The following is a 16,563-nucleotide window of genomic DNA, read 5'->3' on the forward strand; positions in this document are numbered from 1 at the left end:
GATGTATATTATACTACCATAATAATCTAGTCATCCTATTTTCAGCCATGAAAATTAAAACAAAATATTAATCCTAATATCTAACATGCTAAGAAAATCATTTTATGAATTTAATGTGAAATTTTAAATCATAGTATTGTGATGTATAAAGTTATATATTATAAATAACAAAATCAATTTATTATTTGCTATAAAGTCTTTTATCCACTGTACCCAATCTGTTAAGCAAGACTTTTAATTCTCTCTTTGAAATAATGTCTTTCACATATAGTTGTTTTTTTTTAAGGCAATTGGGGTTAAGTGACTTGCCCAGGGTCACACAGCTACTAAGTGTCAAGTGGTTGGTCTGAAGACGGATTTAAAGTCGGGTCCTCCTGACTTCAGGGCCAGTGCTCTATACACTGCGCCACCTAGCTGCCCCCACATATAATCTTCCTTGCTATTCTTGACAACTACCTATTATCTAAATCCTTATCAGTCCTAATGCAACAATTCAAACAGCATTTATTAAGCATTTCCCATCTAGAATCTTAGGTTTGCTTAAAGGGTAAGAAGAGAAGAGAATGGACAAAGATAAGTAAATACAAGATAAATAAAAAATAATTCTGAGGGAAGAGCTTAGCACAGTGGTTGGAACATAGTACACATTTAATAAAGACTTTTCATTTATTCACCTCTGTTGAGATGAAAATAAAATTAAGATTAAGAAATATATTTATTTCCACAAGTCCAAGATTTAAAGTGTATGAATTATATAAACAAGTTTGGGTGGAAAATTTTTAACCTATATGGTATAAAAAGAAGAGCATCCTTTATAAATTCACAATACATTCAATCTAGAGTAATCTAAACCCTGGTAATAAACTTCACAAAAGGGTGAGGCAAATGAACTTTTCCCAAGAAATTTTCAGTGGACTAAAAATGGGGTATAAAGAGCGAGATCCCAATCCTCTGAAAAGTTCATTCCCTGGAAAGGTTGACATTAAAACAATTAACACATTCCTTAGAAAACTCAAGGTATGGGGCAGCTAGGTGGCACAGTGCATAGTGCACCAGCCCTGAAATCAGGAGGACCTGAGTTCAAATCCGGACTCAGACACATAACACTTACTAGCTGTGTGACTCTGGGCAAGTCACTTAACCCCAATTGCCTCACCTAAAAAAAAAAAGAAAAAGAAAACTCAAGGTATTAGAGTTCATATCTGAATGCCAAGAGGTACAAATATCCTAACTGTAAGCCTACAGAACACAAAATTTAGCAGCTTCCACAGCACACCACTGCTATGTCTAAAAATGCTTTAAAACTTACTAACCCTTTCTTCAAATGATAAATGGTCAAAGAATATGAACAGGCAGTTTTCAGATGAAGAAATTAAAGCTATCTATAGTCATATGAAAAAATGCTCTACATCACTATTGATTAGAGAAATGCAAATCAAAACAACTGAGGTACCACATCATACCTATCAGACTGGCTAACATGACAAAACAGAAAAATGATAAATGTTAGAAAAGATGTGGAAAAAATGGAACACTAATACATTGCTGGTAGAGTTGTGAACTGATCCAAGCATTCTGGAAAGCAATTTACAACTACACCCAAAGGGCTATAGAACTGTGCATACTCTTTGACCCAGCTATACTGCTTCTTGGTCTGTGTCCCAAAGAGATCAAAAAAATGAGAAAAGGACTCACATGTACAAAAATACGTATAGCAGCTCTTTTTGTGGCGGCCAAGAACTGGAAATTTAGGGGATGCCCATCAATTGGTGAATGGTTGAACAACTGTGGTACACGAATATAACAGAATACTACTGTGCTATAAGCAATGATGAGCAGGCAGACTGCAGAAAAACCTGGAAAGATCTGTATGGACTGATGCTGAGTGAAGTGAGCAGAACCAGCAGAATGTTACACAGAGAAACAGCCACATTATATAATGACTAATTTTGATAGACTAAGCTCTTCTCAGCAATGCAAGGATCTCAGACAACTCCAAAAGACTTATGATAGAGAATGCTGTCCACATCCAGAGAAAGAATTTTGGAGTCTGAATGCAGATTGAAGCATACTATTTGCTCTCTTTTTTTTTTGTTTTGTTCTGTTTCTTCTTTCTAATGGTTCCTTCCATTGGTCCTAATTCTTTTTTACAACATGATTAATGTGAAAATATGTTTAATATGAACATATAAGTAGAGCCTATATCAGATTGTACGCCATCTTGGGGAGGGAGAAAATTTAAAACTCAAAAGCTTATGGAAGTGAATGTTGAAAACTAAAAATAAATTAATTAATTTTTTAAAATTTACTAACCTTTCTGCACATAGGCACTCTAACATGTGTATCCACTTTATGAGACATGTACATTACAGCCAACAGATCTTTGAAATTTACAACAGTATCTGTGGGTGAGAAAAAATTAAATATAAAATCAAATGATGACCAAAAACATGTGAATAGCAGTTTTATAAAACATGGGAGAATTATGATTGCTTTCATAAAATAAAATACAGAATTATATTTTATATATAATATATAATAAGCATAGTTATTAATTATCCAATTAAAATGTACAAATATCAGGGTAGCTAGGTGATGCAGTGGATAGAGTTCCAGCCTTGGAGTCGGAAGGACCCGAGTTCAAATCCGACCTCAGACATTTGACACTTAGTAGCTGTGTGACCCTGGGCAAGTCACTTACCCCCGACTGCCTCACCAAAAAGCCAAAAAAAAAAAAAAAGTAGAAATATCCCAGATATTCCCTCCTCTGAACTCCTATAGCAGCCATGGTCTACAGTCACTAACATAGTATTCTATACATAACAGACATTTAATAAATGTAAAAATAAATATCTTAAAAAACTGAATGAATTGAGGGTTAGTGTTAGAGAGAATGAATCACCAAAAGGGGATCTTTTAATTTGATCCCTAAGAATTCAGGTTCCTTCAAGAAAAATGTAATGCTCCTCATGTTTTCCTTAATGATTTTTAATTATAGACTCATTGGCAGTCAGGAAAGGGTAACATTACTGAATGAACTAATATGTGTGGAGCATATGTAACTTAAAAGGTAGCCCAGGGGCAATACTAAACATTTCAGCAATATCAAATATACCTCTAATCTTATTACTAACAATTCAACCTCAATAATCTAATTTGGTGGGACTAGGAAACTCATTCTACTAACAGATATCATCCTCTATAACTTAGAAGACTGTCTTGAAGAGTTGCTGGCACTCAATACTCTTCATCCTTCAGCCAACCAGATAGTGAGTTTCTTTAAATTTAGCGAGGCTAGGACATCTTTTGACAGCAGAACATGAAGTCCATCATCAGGCCTACACTCAAAGGCTTATTATTAAGATAACAATTTAAATGTATTATTTTTTTATTCATACCTGTGTTTAGGACTTGGTTAAAAAGGCTTTTAATAAGAGAAACATTAAGGGGTACTTCACTCAGAAGGAGCCCCAACCCTGAGTAACCAACGTCCCTAAGTCGAATACGCTGTTTACTCCGTTCATAGACTTTAGTGCATTTCAGCATCTGTTCTATAATCTGTAAGAAAAAAAATGCTTTTAGTTCTTTCTGGAAAACTTAAGTTCAACAACCACACTAACATAAAGGAAATGAAGACTAGAATTCAGATGAATACAATCACTGGTTTTGACTTCAGAGGACATGTGACAAAATAGATATCTGTTCTACTCTTTGTAGAGAGGAGATGGACCAGAGACAGAAAAAGAGAGGCAGTGTGGTATAGCGGATAAGGTTCCACTTAAGATGTTTACTAGCGGTATGAGCCTGGGCAAACTACTTAACTTTTTCTCATGTGTAAAATGATGTGATTAGATTCTACGGCCATTAGGGTCCCTTCCACTCCTAAATCTATAATCCTATGAATGTGTCACATGCTATCAGAAATGTGTTATTTTGTTTTATTTAACTGTACTGTTAAAAGGAAAGGGACTTGGGGTTGGGGCTTCTTAATGCGAAGTGGCAGCAATGTGATAATTAAAAAAAATTTTAAGAAAAGAATTAAATTTTAAAATAAACTAAAATGTAGAACATGTGAAAGGATTTTCATTTATCACTTGGGGAAAAAAATAGCAATATATGAGTACATAATGCTTTTGAAAAAACTTTATTCCTAAAACATATCAAAAGATTAATAGAATCACTTTGTAGTAGTAAAGAAAAGGAAGCTAAATGAGTACACATCAACTGAGGACAAGTTGAATAAACAATGGTAATGAATGTAATGGAACATGTGACAACATGGGGAATTTAGAGATACATCAGAAGAAGTAAATGAACTGATACAAAATGAAATAAATAGAAACAGAACAACAATATACACAGAGACTATAATAATATAAAAGAAAATTAAGAGGAAGCTAATTCTTGGTGAAGGTTATAACCAATTTTGGTTCCAAGAACTAACAATACAACACATCTGCCTCCTCTTGGCAGATCTGGGGTCTGATGTGGTCACTACATTGTTAGTTTTTACTTCACCTGTTTCTTTGCTACATGAAGGGTTCAATTCTGTGGGAAGGTATCAATAAAACTTCTTTTAAAAAAGTAAAATATTGATATTTCACTCCTGTAATATAAAATTTGTTAGCAGAGCAAAATTTCATTCCCCCAAGCAATTTCATTTTGAAACACTTTGGTATGTGCTCTTATTTCTGAAAATAGCTGTAGCCAAAATTCTGCCTTTCACATTCCTGGAGAGCATGAGTTGAAAGATAATAAAGTTTACCTTCCCTAGTGTCTAAGACTGGGGGAATAGAAGATTCCAAAGTACTGAAAGTTGTAGCAGAAATAAAGTAACCTTCAAAGATCACCATGGTGAACCATTTTGTTCATCTACTTACAAAACAGCAGCAAACTGTTTCAAAGTTGAGATAACAACTTTATGAGATCAATTTATTTGCAAAAAAAGAATGGGGCTAATGGGCAGCTAGGTGGCACTGTAGAGTGAGCATCACCCTGCAGTCAGGAGGACCTGAGTTTAAACGCGGCCTCAGATACATGATAATTACTAGCTGTGTGACCCTAGGCAAGTCACTTAACCCCAATTGCCTCACTCAAAAAAAAATTTAATTTTTTTTAATCAGCAAAAATCTGACTCCTTTGCCTCTCACATCAAACTCCCCTCCCCATCAGACACACAAATGAGAACAAAATAAAAACAAAACCTCTGTTAAAAACACTTATTGTGCAGCAAAACAAATTTCTACCTTGGTCATGTCCAAAAAAAATACATCTCATTCTACACTCTGAGTCTTTCACCTTTCTATAAGGAGGTGGGTAGCATGTTTCATCATCAGTCCTATGAAATTGTGGCTGGTCATTATGCTGATCAGTGTTTCAAAGTTGTTTGATTTTACCATATTGTTATCATTGTATAAACTGTTCTCCTGGTTCTTTTCACTTCAATTTACATCAGTTTATCTATGTCTTTCCAGGTTTCTCTTTATCATTTCTTATGGTACAGCAATATTCCATCACATTCATATACCATAACAGGTTCAGCTATTCTCCAATTGATGGGCACCCCCTCAGATTCCCATTCTATGTCACCCCTAAAAGAACTACCAATATTTTTGTACATCCTTAGAGTTCATTTTGTTCAGGAATAATCCTTCCCATTTTTATACTCCCTTTAATTCTTCTACCTCTCTTCACTCCTTCCGCTATTTCCCTGTTCAGTAAAATATGTTTCTACACCCAAATGTGTGTGTGCATACTGTTTCTTCCTTTAACCAGCTCAAATAAAAGTGAGGTTCAATTTCCCCTCTTCTTCTTCCTTGTTTGTATAGATGTCTACTTGCTCACTCTACTTATGAGATAATTTTCCCCAATCGTACTTTCCCTTCACCCCCGATTGTATTCCTCGTACTCCTCTTCCCATTCTTAAGATCATTAAGACACAGCAGAACCACTCCCAGGTTTTCTGTCTAATTAGCCTGCCTATGTGACTACTGATGAGGATAGGATTTGGAAGGAACAGATATCATCTCTCCATGATAGAATGTATATAGTTTATCCTTGTCTAGTTTTTTATCATTGTTCATTCATATTTACCTTTATGTGTTTTACTTAACTCCAGGGTTTGAACTTTAAAGTTCTTACACAGATCTGGTTTTTTCATCAGAAACGCCTAGAAATCCCCTATTTCACTAAAAGGTCACTGTATTCCCTTGCAGGATTATACTCGCTTGTACAGAGTAAGTTCTTCTTGCCTGTAACTTTTATATCCTCTACCTTCTGGAATATTCTATTTCAAACTCTCTGCTGAATCTATGATCATATAAATGTGCCACATGCTATCAGAAATGAGCAATATGTCAGTTTGTTTTATTTAACTATACTTTGTTACAAGTTATAGGACTTGTGGTTGGGGCTTGTTAATGGGAAATGACAGCAATGTAATAATTTTTTTTAAAACTTTAAGAAAAGAATTAAATTTTAAAATGAACTAAAATGCAGGATTTGTGAAAGAGTTTTCAAACCCTTACATGAAGGATGAATCCCTTTTTACAAATCCCCAAGGCAGTCCATTACACTGGCTGCATATAAATTCCTACAGATTTTAGTTATAATTTTTTACATTCCCGAGTACATAGCATGTGGTATATAATAATAGTACCTTAAATATCAGTTCCCTTAATCTGTCGGAGTATCTCTGATTTAACAGCAAGACGTAGAGTATATCAGCATTTCCTGGCTCAAAGAGTAGTAAGAAAAGTTGATCCCGTGCTGGACTGGTAAGAAGCAGACTGAAGAGTATATCCAAAATTCCAAAGAGCTTTAATAAAAAACAAAAAACACGTAAAACATCTAAATAAATCAAAATCCATATCAGAGTTCTTAAAATGAGTCTGGCAAAAAAAAATCCTTCATAACATACAATATCACCACTGTAGTCTGGAAAAATAATGTTTCTCCATCACTCCTTGAACATGGGTTTACTTTTTGAGATTAGAGGCAGAAGGAGGTGCAATGGTTTGCACCCTTCTCAACAGACAATTAGGAAAAATTAATTAATTAAGCAAAACAGAATGAGTGCCGTTCCTTTTCATTCCTTTACATCATGATCACTAGCCAGAGGTCTAAGACAACCTTAAAACCAAGCCTCACAGGGTGGCTTCATCAGTATTTGCCCTCTCTGAACCTAGGCTACTTTGTGGAAGAACACACGTTCTGCAGCTGACCTTCCAGTTTCAAAAGCACTCCAGGGAGCACTTTTCACTAACTTCTCATGAGATCATTAGGACAGAGAAGGAAAAACAATTAGCAGCAAATATGCCCTTTCTTAGGGCAATGCTGTCTTTAATCAACAATATTTATTAAATGTTTACTATCTACCAGGCACTGTGAGAGGTGCGAGGGATACAGAGACAAAACTAAAATAATTCACGCATTTAAGGGGTGCACATTTTACTGTAGGAGAAAGCATGCAATAATAATAGCTATTAATACCTAACATTCATAGAGTGCTTTAAGGTTTGCAAAGCAGTACAGCAAAAGAAAGAAAACACAATTTATATAGCACCAGTATATACCAGGCACTGTGCTAAGTGCTTTATCAATATTACCTCCTTAGATCTTTACAGCAACCTGGGAGGTAGATGCTATTATTATCATCTCCATTTTACAGTTGAAGAAATTGAGGCAAACATTTATGTGACTTGCCCAAGATCACACAGTTAATAAGTACCTGAGGGTTAGATTTGAATTTCTGTCTCACTCTTACCCAGTGCTCTATACACTATGCCACACCAGCTACCTCTGGACACACAGAGATATATACAAAATAAAAAGTAATTTTTTTCAGAGGGAAGCATTAACATTGAAGGACATTAATAAAGACCTTATGAAGGGGGTAACATTTGAGCTAAACTCTGAAAGAAACTGGGGGTTTTAAGAAGGAGAGGTAAGGGAACATTCAGAGCATGGGGGGACAGCCTGTACAATGTCAGAGAGAGTATGCCATTATAGAGGTTAGCTATGAGTAAGTACCTTTGCAGGAAGAGGGGAAAGCTACAGATATCACTTCTAAGATCATTATTATTTTGCAGTTCCTAGACCTAACTGCTGAAACTAATTCATCTGATAGCCCCTACTATGGGGCCATTTTCCAACAGAATGTGCAATAAAAGTTAAATAATAATTACAAAAGGGTAAAAATATTTAAATACATATGCAGTTTATTTAAATTGGTAGCAGCATGTTATATGATTGATAAAAAGATTAGTAAAGTGGCAAAAGCACTTTCCCAATTCCATTACTCAGAAGAATGGCCTCTCTCCCTAAATCTTTTAACACTGTCCATCTGAATCCTCTGACAGTATTTTAACTTTATACTGAGGTTGCTGGATGATTTATGCATTAATTCCTTTATTATCCTGTGAGATTCCTTAACAGGAGGAACTATATTGTTTTTCATCTTGATATCCCCTGTGCCTAAGAAAGCAATTTACTCATAAAAGGTGCTTAATAAAAACATGCTGAATTCCAGTCAGATCTGTCTTCCATTCTTTGTTCTAGCATTTACTACATGTAGGACTTGGATCAAATCACTAAACTGCAGTTTTAAAACTTGTAAAACAAAGGGGTTTTGGACCAAATAAGCTCTAAGGCAGGAGTTCTTAACTAGAGGTACATGGACTTGTTTTTTAAATATTCTAATGACTGTATTCCAACGTAATTGGTTTCCTTTGTAATCTTGTGTATTTTATTTATTCAAAAACATTATTCTGAGAAGGGGTCCATTGGCTTCACCAGACTGCCTGATTGGTCCATAACACACAAAAAAGTTTATAATCCCTGCTCTAAGGTCGTGTCTGACCAGAAAATGATGCGAACCTCATTTTTCTTATCTGTAAATCAGTATATTTATAAATCCCTCTACAATTCTGTCATAAGGATTAAATGAGGAGTTTACTAAGAAAAACTCTGAAGTACTACATAAATGAGTTTATAAGGCATAAGGTTTGAAGTATAAGATAAAGCTAACCTCGAATGTAAATCTACAATTATCCTTCTAATGAATATTTGCTAATAACGAATACCATGCTAATATAAAATACAGTTTTGGCATCTCCTGATTATTCATAATATATAAACAGTTCATATTAACTGAATAGCAGATTAATCAAAACATTTCACATAAGGAATTGCTGAAGAGAAAGACCTAATCGTTGCTGCCAATCAACTTCTATTGCTAAGATATCATTTTCTATCTATGACTCAAGCATAATGTCATCTGTTATAGTAAATTCTCATTATGCAGTCACCAGTTAAAAATGATCCATTCAACTGAGCAGTAGTGAACATGGCAGTAAATAGAATTTACTCTGGCAACTTGGTGTACAAACTCTGGAGTACATTTATCTCAAAGTACCTGCTCTTCTTCATGGATGGCAGCTATGTATCCCATGATGCTTTGTATTTCTTCCAGGGTAGCACCTTTGCTCAAAAAGTATTTGATCAGTCCATACAAGGATGTCCGTACTGTTTGGACATCCTCTGGAGACAATTCACTGCTCTCTTTACAACCAGTCCTTGGAGAGAATGTAAAAGAGTGAAAATGGAAGTGTTATTTTTTCAATGAGATCCAAAACTATAGCTTTCTGTGGACCCTAAATGCTAGGATCAAAAGTCTGTATTACATTTGATAATAAGACAATGAGAAGCCAGTGCTTTTCAGTCCCAATCATTCTTACTAGAAAAATCCATTTCAACTCTAACCACTTAGCAAAATAAAACTACATTATGAACAGATGCAGGAGAAGGAGTGGGAAGCAACACATCACCTTTTTTCCATTACTATACTCATTTTAACCTTCACCAAAAAGTTTAGCTCTTAATCTCAGCATTTTAAATTCTGTAAACAAACTTGGAATAACTGTAGTTTCTTTAATATCTGTAATATCTGTAGTTTCTTTATATATCTTCTAGTGAGAATTGAAAATGTGAGAAACAACCATGGAAATTTAAAGAATTGTTAGAAATTAAATAATCCAGTAATTAGGTAGTAAAGGAAGAATATTGTACAAACTGAGAAGCAAGGATATCATACCCATAATGAATCCGAAGTGTATCCAGCAGAAATTGCACACCGTACTTCTTTCGGAATACCCTTCTGCTATCTTTGATAATTGTAGAAAGATATTGTATATGACCTAAAATAAAAATTTATTATTAAAAGATTCATCCAAGAAGAAAGTAAAATTGCTACATTTTTTTTCCAAACAGAACTGTAAATTTTATTTAGTCTCACCAATCCGAAAGGGAAAATCTCCACGATTCCAGATACGAAAATCAAAAAGTAAAAATTTATACATTTGCTGCAGAAGTTGAACATTTTTCTCCACTGACACTTGCTCAATTAGTAGCTGTACTGCAACTAATACATTCACATCCATTAAGTTACTTGGAACCTAAAACCCAAACAATAACTGGGTTCAAAGAAAAGTTTAAGGTTGCAGAGTAAATAAATTTGATTACAGCATTGAATAAACTACTGTTTAGACGGGTGATTTTATTGATAGAGGGAACTCCCCAGTGAACTCTCCTTACCACTGCAGGTCCCCACCTCTAAAATTTGTAGTCTTAGTAAGTTGCCTAAGGCACTGAGAGAGAAATTAACTTGCCAGAGTCACAGAATAAGCTTGTGTCAGATTGGGGGTTGAACTCAAGTCATTCGGGTTCCTTCCTAACTATTATATCAGTGCCTTTCTGTATATAAAGATATAAAAACAGCTTAGGGCAATACTTCAGACAGACATACAAAACATTATTCAAGATTAAAGTAATTCTTAAGCTTTAATCAGAAAATTCTAATGTATTATTTTCAAAAGCAAGATGTTTTCCTTCACTTTAAATAGTAACAAATCAAGAGTGACATATCTGTATTCAATACTAGGAGTTGAAATAAAAGGTGTGATATTTTGCAGACTGTCCATTACAAAGAGGCTCCCAAAATCTTAGTGCTATTTTAAGCCATTAAAGCTATTAAGGCTTATAGTCTCAAAAGTTTTAAGCTATTAATTCTTAAAATGAAACAAAGATTTTTGTGATACTCTGTATAATGTAAATTAAGAGGAGTTCCTACAGAAACAGATATATTAAAAATTTTACCAAATCCTATTGGATCGATGCCATAACAAGCTGTTTTCAGGGCAAATATGCACGTTTATATAATATCATACTTGCTTACCTTCTGTAGTAAAGCTCCGAGGATTGCAACTCCATGGGAGTGAATAAAATTTTCTTGATTGATAGGGTGCCTCTGAATAAAGTGCTTTACCACCAAGATAAACATTGCAATTAAATTCTTCTCTAGTCTAGATTCTGTAAAATTGTGGGCAGAATTAGCACATTATAATAATTATTTTTATCATCCCTTTCTTATTTTATAACATACTTCAATGTGTTCAGTTAATTTTATTCATGTATCTGCATAATATAAATATCAGAGAAAGCAATGTGTATTTTTATGTATGTGTATACATGTATACGTTTATGTATATATAATATATACACACATACACACACACACACATATATACATGTATACCTATACATATATATACACATATATAAGTGTGTGTGTGTGAGAGAGAGAAAGTGTGTGTGTGTCTATGTATGTGTATGTGTATGTGTGTGTGTGTGTGTGTGTGTGTGCATGTGTGCGTAAAAGAAAGAATTCTTTCCAGGCCCAATTTCTTCCTCCAAAAATTCAGAATGTTGTCTTATTTCCAAAATGAGATGGTATTGGGGTAACTGGTCATGAGTAGAAGTCTCTGTTGCCTAATGGCAAGAATAAAATGTTAAGTTTCTAAAGGAAGCTTCATAAATTTTAATTTTCTTTTATACTTAAATTCTCTGAACTACCTCAGTAAAAAGGAGGGTGGAATCCCATTGTAAGTATATTACCTATTTTTGTATATGTATTATTATATTAAATATGTATTATTAAATTAATCATCTATTTAATTCCCAGTTTCCCAAAAAAACTATGTCTATCTTGTTTCAGTACCTGAAGCTTTTGTGGAAGATAATACTACCCAGTCTCCTTCTACAGGTGTCATCATATCAGGAAATATACTTTCCTTATTTTTTTCAGTTATCTGTCCATCAAAAAAGCTGATTTGTTCCAACAGTGGAAAGAGAACATTCAAACCACCTATGCAATTTATAACATCCTGAAAAACAAAATGTAAATTTTACCTAAAAAATGAAAAATAATACAGAAATTCTACTACCTACATACTTATGAAAAAGTGAGTTTTCTGATGTTCAGAAACAAATTCATTTTGTATTCAACATGAGTATTAGAAGACTGACTTGTACTGATTTTAAGTTCAATAAAACTAGAAATTTTATTTTTTATTTCAATATTTTATTTTTTCCAATTCCATGTAAAAATAATTTTTAACATTTATTTTTTAAAATTCTGAGTTCCAAATTCTCTTCCTCCCTTCCACCCCTCCTCCATCCCTAAGATGGCAAGCAATTTAATATAGATTATACATGTACAGTCATGCAAAACATTTCCACATTAGTCATGTTGTGAAAGAAAATGGACCAAAAAAAAAAAACCACAAAAAATAAAGTAAGTAAAAAATAGTATGCTTTGATATTCATTTAGACTCCATCAGTTCTTTCTCTGGAGAAGGATAACATTTTTCATCACAGGTCCTTTGGAATTGCCTTGGATCTTTGTATTACTGAGAACAGCTAAGTCAATCACAGATGATCATCATAAAATATTACTATTACTATGTACAATCTTATCCTGGTTCTGCTCATTTCACTTTTCATCAGTTCATGTAAGTCTTGCCAGGTTTTTCTGAAAACATCCCACTCATCATTTCTCTTAAGTACAACAGTATTCCATCATAATCATATATCATTCAGCCACTCCCCAATCGATGTGTAACCCCTCAATTTCCAATTCTCTGCCACTACAAAAAAGAGCTGCTATAAATACTTTTGTACATATCGATCCATTTCCTTTTTTTTTTTAATCTCTTTGGGATATACACCTAGTAGTTGGTATTGCTGGGTCAAAGGATATGCACAATTAAATAGCCCTTTGGGCATAACAACTAGACATTTTAAATTTATGAATGAAGACTTTGATAAAAATACCATGCAAAATAAATACTGGCAAGAGATTTCATTTTGTTCAAACATGTTGTCTAGTATAGTCAGTCATGATGGTGTGTTCCTATACTGAAAGGGCTTTTTGCCTTGAATGGAGTGAACAATTTGACATTAATTTATTTAGTATCTACTATGGAAATATACAGTGCCAGACAATATGAGAAATGAAAAAATGGTTCCTTCCTTTAAAGTGCCAGACAATATGAGAAATGAAAAAAGGTTCCTTCCTTTAAAAAATCTTTAATTTATACTGATTTTTATAAATTATGTTTAAGAAAGATAAATTTTTATAGGAAAAAATGGCTAGATGATATGCTATATTTGTGACTCTAACTGGGAAAAGCCTAGTCAATTTTTTTATCCAGTGATAATGCAACAACCTGGCAACTACTAGAAATGCACACATAGGAGGAAATAATCAGCTTGTTTAAGTAAAGCTAGTTTTGTGAACTTAGTTAATGGCAAACATCAAGCCATGAATACTTCAGGAGAAATAGAATTTTATTGTGATAACTACAAAAGTGCTGTGTCCTTCTTTAAGAGCGAAATTTCTCCTCTGACAGGTAAAAAATAAATAATTCACTCTTTTTTAGAGTGTACTTCCTGTACTCTAAGATTCTCTCTCCACTATTTCAAAAACCCTTGATAAAAATTAAGAAAATTGGATGAGTCAAAAAGTTAGCAACTCACCATCATAATCATACAAAAGGACAGAATTTTGCAGAATTGTCCAAATTATATTGAGACCACCAACTGATGGATAAAGCCTGACAGTCTTAAATTAACTTGACAACCACTATTTCTTGTTAATGAAAAGATAAGCATTTCTTCCCTATGAAGAAAGGGAGTGTAATTTCTGTTTCACATTAACGTAGTTACTATCTTTTATTCATACCTAAAAAGATCTTAAAAGCAAAGTCCTAGGCAAGGCAAAATACTTCTGTTAGATAGACTATTAGTTAAATCTATGTATTATGGATGTCATGACTCAACCATAGAGGATCACTGACTTGCACAAGTGAATCAGAATTGCATGTTTCCACAAATACTCTACTCAAATTCAATAAATGCCATCATGAATATAAATTCAAAATATCTGATTGTGACTGGTACCTAAAATTCAGATAATTTTGGTAGTACTCAGTTTACAGAGGTTATTTAACAAAGGACCACCAAATTCATATAAACTGTTATAATTTATCATAAATTTACCTTGATGTCCCAGTTCACTACTTTGTTTCCTGTTAATCTTCCATGAAAACAACTGACTGATAAATCAAGGCAGATAGAATTTCTGCAGGCCTAAGATTCCAAGAAAAGCAGAATACAGCACTTTAAAACAACATGTAACAGTAGGTACTTAATAAATGCTTTTCTAAGAAAGGAACAATTATCTACATAGTAAAAGCATTTTTAAGTTTAATTTTAAATGGTATTACTGATAAGATCGCCACATTACAAACTCTAGTACTGCAATTATCTGTCTACCCTTTAAATAATATGAATCAGGAACAAAACCCCAGAGACGTTCCTTTATAGCAACATCATTTTATACCACAACCACCACCAAAATAATTGTGAAAAACAATAAAAGGAGCCAATTTAGGGGAGCAAATCAGCCAGTAAATCAAGAGACTTCTGTTCTAGACCCATGTCCAGCACCTACTAAGTTACGTGACCTTAAATCACTTTACCCCTCTAATTTTAAAACGTTTCAACTACAAAAGGAGGGGTCTGGATTAGAAGGTCTCTAAGGCTCTTTCAAATGCTAACGTTTTTCGGTTTAAAATATCAGTCAAAGACCAATTATAAGCATATGAATTATTTGCCCTTGAGGTGCCAACAGCTATTCGTGACCATTCTGCACACCAAGGTTACCTATAGGAGGACTTTCAGAAATCACTCTGAAAGGATTTAGGTATGCTTGTTATACCCCTCAGTGAACTTATAAAAATGTAATTTCATGTTTGTTCAGAGAATCTGCAAGTTATCCATGAAAGAGGGTTCCATTTCAACAGAAAAGCAAAAAATCAATTTGTCATAACTCAAAACACAAACATTTTCTCCAGCTCACTGATGGCAGTCCTACTTTTCTTTATATTGTTCATAGCACCTAACACAAAAAGTGATCTCTCCTATTTCAGATTTCTTTTAGTACTTTGTCCCATCTTCCCTACTCCACTCCCATTATGTTGAAATAAATTCCTTCATAACAAGACTTTTGATATATCTCTCGTACCTAACCTAGTGCTTTGCACATGGTAGATACTTAAATATTTGAGTTGAGTAACAAGAGCAGAAGAGCTTGTCTGGAATGAACTAAGCATAAAATCAAGGACTTTCATCACTGACACCAACTATTACACCACTGGGGACCTGTGAAATGAATTCGTTGCACAAGATGATTTGTCGTAGTGAAACAGCTATTTTAATAGTTTAGCAGAATGGTGTGATTATTTCAACAACATTTATTAACTACCTACTGTGTGCAAGGTACTTTACTAAGTACTACAGACACAAAGACAAAAATGATAGTTTTTGACCTGAAAGAGCTTACATTCTTGGGATGAGGGGGCGTGAGATAGACTGCATGTACAGATAAGTAAAGAAAGAGTGTATGCAAAATATTTAAAAAGGTGCAACACTAACAAGTGGGTGTGTGGAAGGTTCATGGAGAGGTATTCAGGAAAGGTCTCCTTTGGAGCTGACACTTGAACTGAGCTTTGAAAGAAGCTCAGGATTCTAGGAGGCAAAGATGAGTTCCACTTGTACAAAGTCACACTGGCAGGACAGAAAATGTCACATATGGAGAAACAGATAAGCCAGTTAGACTGCATTAGAGGGTATATTACAGTAAAGGGCAGTAATAGGAAAAGGCAGAGATGGAGGGAAAACTGAAGGAGTACTATGGATTACCAATTAAAAAATAAGAATGTGAATTGCTTTGTTATACACCTACTGGTTCCCCCTAGCTGTTAATCTCTCCCTTATATTACCCTGGGTGTACTTTGTGTATTTAACATTTTATATTTTGTTTCTTATGATAGAATGTAAGCCCTTTAAAGGCAGCAAGGAACTATTTTATTTTTGTCTCTGCAAACCCTAGTGCTTAGAAGTGCTTAATAAATGTTTGTTGATTACCTTTTCTATTCTGCTATTTGCTGGAACGGACTTTTATCTTCAAGGTATATGCTTGTTTCCTGTTAGGTTTTAAGCTCTTAAAGGGCAAATAATATAAAATAATGTACTTTTTTTTAACCCTAATATACATAGATTAGTAGGTACCCAGTACAGACTTCTTGAATTGAAGTGACATGAATATAGTAGATATAATCTAAGTATATCTGGCTTACCATATGATTATAGAAATATAACAGG

The 16,563-nt window shown here is 34.0% G+C and overlaps 1 protein-coding gene across 9 annotated transcripts in view; it reads right to left on the minus strand.

Moving 5' to 3' along the window:
- The window catches only part of NBEAL1 (neurobeachin like 1), a 184,542-nt gene that overhangs the window by 72,759 nt on the left and 95,220 nt on the right, over positions 1-16,563 (minus strand). For 8 of the 9 annotated variants that reach the window (XM_027873639.1, XM_027873637.1, XM_027873643.1 and 5 more), the window contains 9 exons: positions 14,398-14,487; positions 12,056-12,221; positions 11,234-11,367; positions 10,295-10,454; positions 10,094-10,196; positions 9,416-9,575; positions 6,659-6,817; positions 3,399-3,558; positions 2,314-2,402 (listed from right to left, as the gene is read on the minus strand). In XM_027873639.1, coding sequence (XP_027729440.1) covers positions 2,314-2,402; positions 3,399-3,558; positions 6,659-6,817; positions 9,416-9,575; positions 10,094-10,196; positions 10,295-10,454; positions 11,234-11,367; positions 12,056-12,221; positions 14,398-14,487 — 1,221 coding nt within the window. The remainder of the gene's footprint in view (positions 1-2,313; positions 2,403-3,398; positions 3,559-6,658; positions 6,818-9,415; positions 9,576-10,093; positions 10,197-10,294; positions 10,455-11,233; positions 11,368-12,055; positions 12,222-14,397; positions 14,488-16,563) is intronic. The other variant, XM_027873645.1, reaches the window with a different exon arrangement.

The sequence above is a fragment of the Vombatus ursinus genome, unplaced genomic scaffold (assembly GCF_900497805.2).
Source record: "Vombatus ursinus unplaced genomic scaffold, bare-nosed wombat genome assembly UNPS02014802.1, whole genome shotgun sequence".
Taxonomy (NCBI): Eukaryota; Metazoa; Chordata; class Mammalia; order Diprotodontia; family Vombatidae; genus Vombatus; species Vombatus ursinus.